Source organism: Fragaria vesca, unplaced genomic scaffold (assembly GCF_000184155.1).
Source record: "Fragaria vesca subsp. vesca unplaced genomic scaffold, FraVesHawaii_1.0 scf0511590, whole genome shotgun sequence".
In the NCBI taxonomy this organism is placed as follows: Eukaryota; Viridiplantae; Streptophyta; class Magnoliopsida; order Rosales; family Rosaceae; genus Fragaria; species Fragaria vesca.
This window is the reverse complement of record NW_004442053.1, coordinates 1-2,281: the sequence shown is the minus strand read 5'-3', so window position 1 is coordinate 2,281 and position 2,281 is coordinate 1. Positions and strand designations below refer to the sequence as shown.

At 47.7% G+C, this 2,281-nt stretch overlaps 1 protein-coding gene across 1 annotated transcript; it reads left to right on the top strand.

The window, feature by feature from the left end:
- Nucleotides 1-1,292: 1,292 nt before the first annotated feature.
- LOC101310660 lies at nt 1,293-2,246 on the top strand (the record flags this gene model as incomplete). Its single annotated transcript, XM_004309325.1, has 1 exon — nt 1,293-2,246. A coding segment is annotated over exon 1 (954 nt), but the record flags the coding sequence as incomplete, so codon positions are not given.
- Between the last annotated feature and the right edge of the window lie 35 nt (nt 2,247-2,281).

The window sequence follows — 2,281 nt, the reverse complement described above, 5'->3', positions numbered from 1 at the left end:
CAGGGTTTTTGTTGGGTTTTGGGTGTGTCTTTGTATATTCTTTTTATATACATTGGGATAGGAATTATTAAACTCATGTGAGCGTTCCCTTTCTTGTTCTCAAGTTATGTAAACAAGGAAATGTAATATTTAACTCAATTTGGAGTTGTGTGTAAATTTACATTACGCATTGAGTTTATTTTCCTTGATTTTTGTTGAAACAGGTTTTGGGATATTAATATTTTAGGATATATCATGCCAAAATTTTTGAAATTTATCTTTCAAAAATTGGGGTGTGACAGTTTGGTATCAGAGCCAGGGTTACATATTTGGTGATAATCAATACTTCGGAGTGATGGCCCGACTGCAGCGGATAACCATCATAAGCTCTTCTGTATTGATTTGTCATTGGGTATGTGAAGGGTTAGGTGTGGCCTCTAGGTTAACAGGATGTCAGAGTAGAGAGTACTCTGTTAGTGGGATTTTAAATCTTGGTGTTCCATCTTGAGTTAGTGCCTTGGTTAATAAATGTCGCATTTGACTTATACTTTGGTTTAAGTTTTATGCATGAGTTAACCAAGGTTTACTTGATTCTTAGGTGATGGATTCTCCGCGAGGGAGAGCCATAGGCCGAGGTAGGGCCAGAGGGGCCGGTAGGGCCAAAGGGGCCGGTAGAGCCAGAGGGGCAGGTGGGGCCAGAGGCAGAGGTAGGGCTCCACCTGTGGATGACTTCTTTGAGGACGAGGTAGTGTTGGAGGTGCCGGTGCCTGTTGCAGTAGATGATGGTCTATGATTGGCCAGGCTGGCTCAGGGTATCATCAGGTTGGGAGGTACAGACTACCTCGTAGCTGATCATTGGATAGAGGGCATTGAGACATACTTCACCATGATCACGTGTACGGAGATTGAGAAGATGCGTATTGCTACGTTTCTTCTCAAGGATGAGGCACGGGTATGGTGGAGCAGGGTAGAGAGATCCAGAGATGTGACCGCCTTGACTTAGGAGGGGTTTGTTCAGCTCTTTCGGGAGAAGTATTTTCCAGATACAGTGAGGGAGCAGTTGGAGCTTGAGTTCATAGCTCTAGTGCAGGGCCCGATGAGTGTCAAGGATTATGAGGCCCGTTTTTCTCAGCTGTATCGTTTTGCTAGAGAGATGGATGTAGTGGATTTGGCACGGAAGTTCATTCGGGGTTTGAGGCATGAGCTCCGGAAGCTGGTGACTTCCCACCGGTTTGCTACTCTAGCAGAGGCGGTTGAGAGTGCCCTTGCAGTTGAGCAGGAGGAGGCGATGCATGAGGTAGAGAGGCATAGAGATGTTCAGGGGAAGGGCAATGCCCTGGCGGGGGAGTAGCAGTGCAGGGGACCACAAAGGTGGTTTTGGGAAGAGGTGGCGGACTTACCAGCTGGCTCCAGCTAGAGCAACTGCTGCCCCTTTTAGGGCTCCACCTATTAGGCAGGCAGCACCACTGAAGTGTTTCAACTGTGGTGAGCCAGGCCAGTTCTCTTCGGCATGCACGAAGCCCAGGAGGCAGGGATGCTTCACTTGTGGGCAGGCAGGCCATTTTGCTAGGGATTGCACCCGACCTCAGGCTGGAGGGCAGGGTGTTCAGCAGAGACCATTACTTCCAGCACCAGCTAGAGTTTATGCCATTGGTCAGCGTGGTGCAGGAGTGGAAGGTAGCATTCTTGTTTTTGATCTGCTTGCTTCAGTTTTGTTTGATACGGGGGCAACCCATTCCTTCATATCTAGTTTGGTGGTGAGGGCATTAGGCTTGACTCCGACACCGCTTACTAGATCCTTGTGTGTTTCTTCGCCTCTCGGTGTTTCTATAGAGCTTGGCACTTTGTGTGAAGCATGCCCTATAGTGATTAGTGGTAGAGAGTTCCTTGCTTCTCTCATTGTGATTCCAGACCGCTCCTATGATGTTATTTTGGGAGTGGATTGGCTAAGGTCAAACTATGCTATGATTGACTGCTTTGATATGGTGGTGTCTTTCCACATTCCTGGACAGCCGAGCTTTCGCTATCGTTGTCATAGGTCAGACACTGCCATGTGGGAAGGAGTGTTGGCACACATTGAGGCTACCGGTAGTACCGTGGGTATTGCTGATATTGCAGTGGTCTCTGAGTTTAGTGATGTGTTCCAGGAGATTCCGGGATTACCTCCTAAGAGGGTAGTGGAGTTTGCTATTGATGTGGTACCAGGTACTTCACCGGTATCAAAGACTCCTTATCAAATGGGGAGAACTGAACTTCAGGAGTTGAAGGTTCAGATTGAGGGTCTTCTTGAGCAGGGATTCAT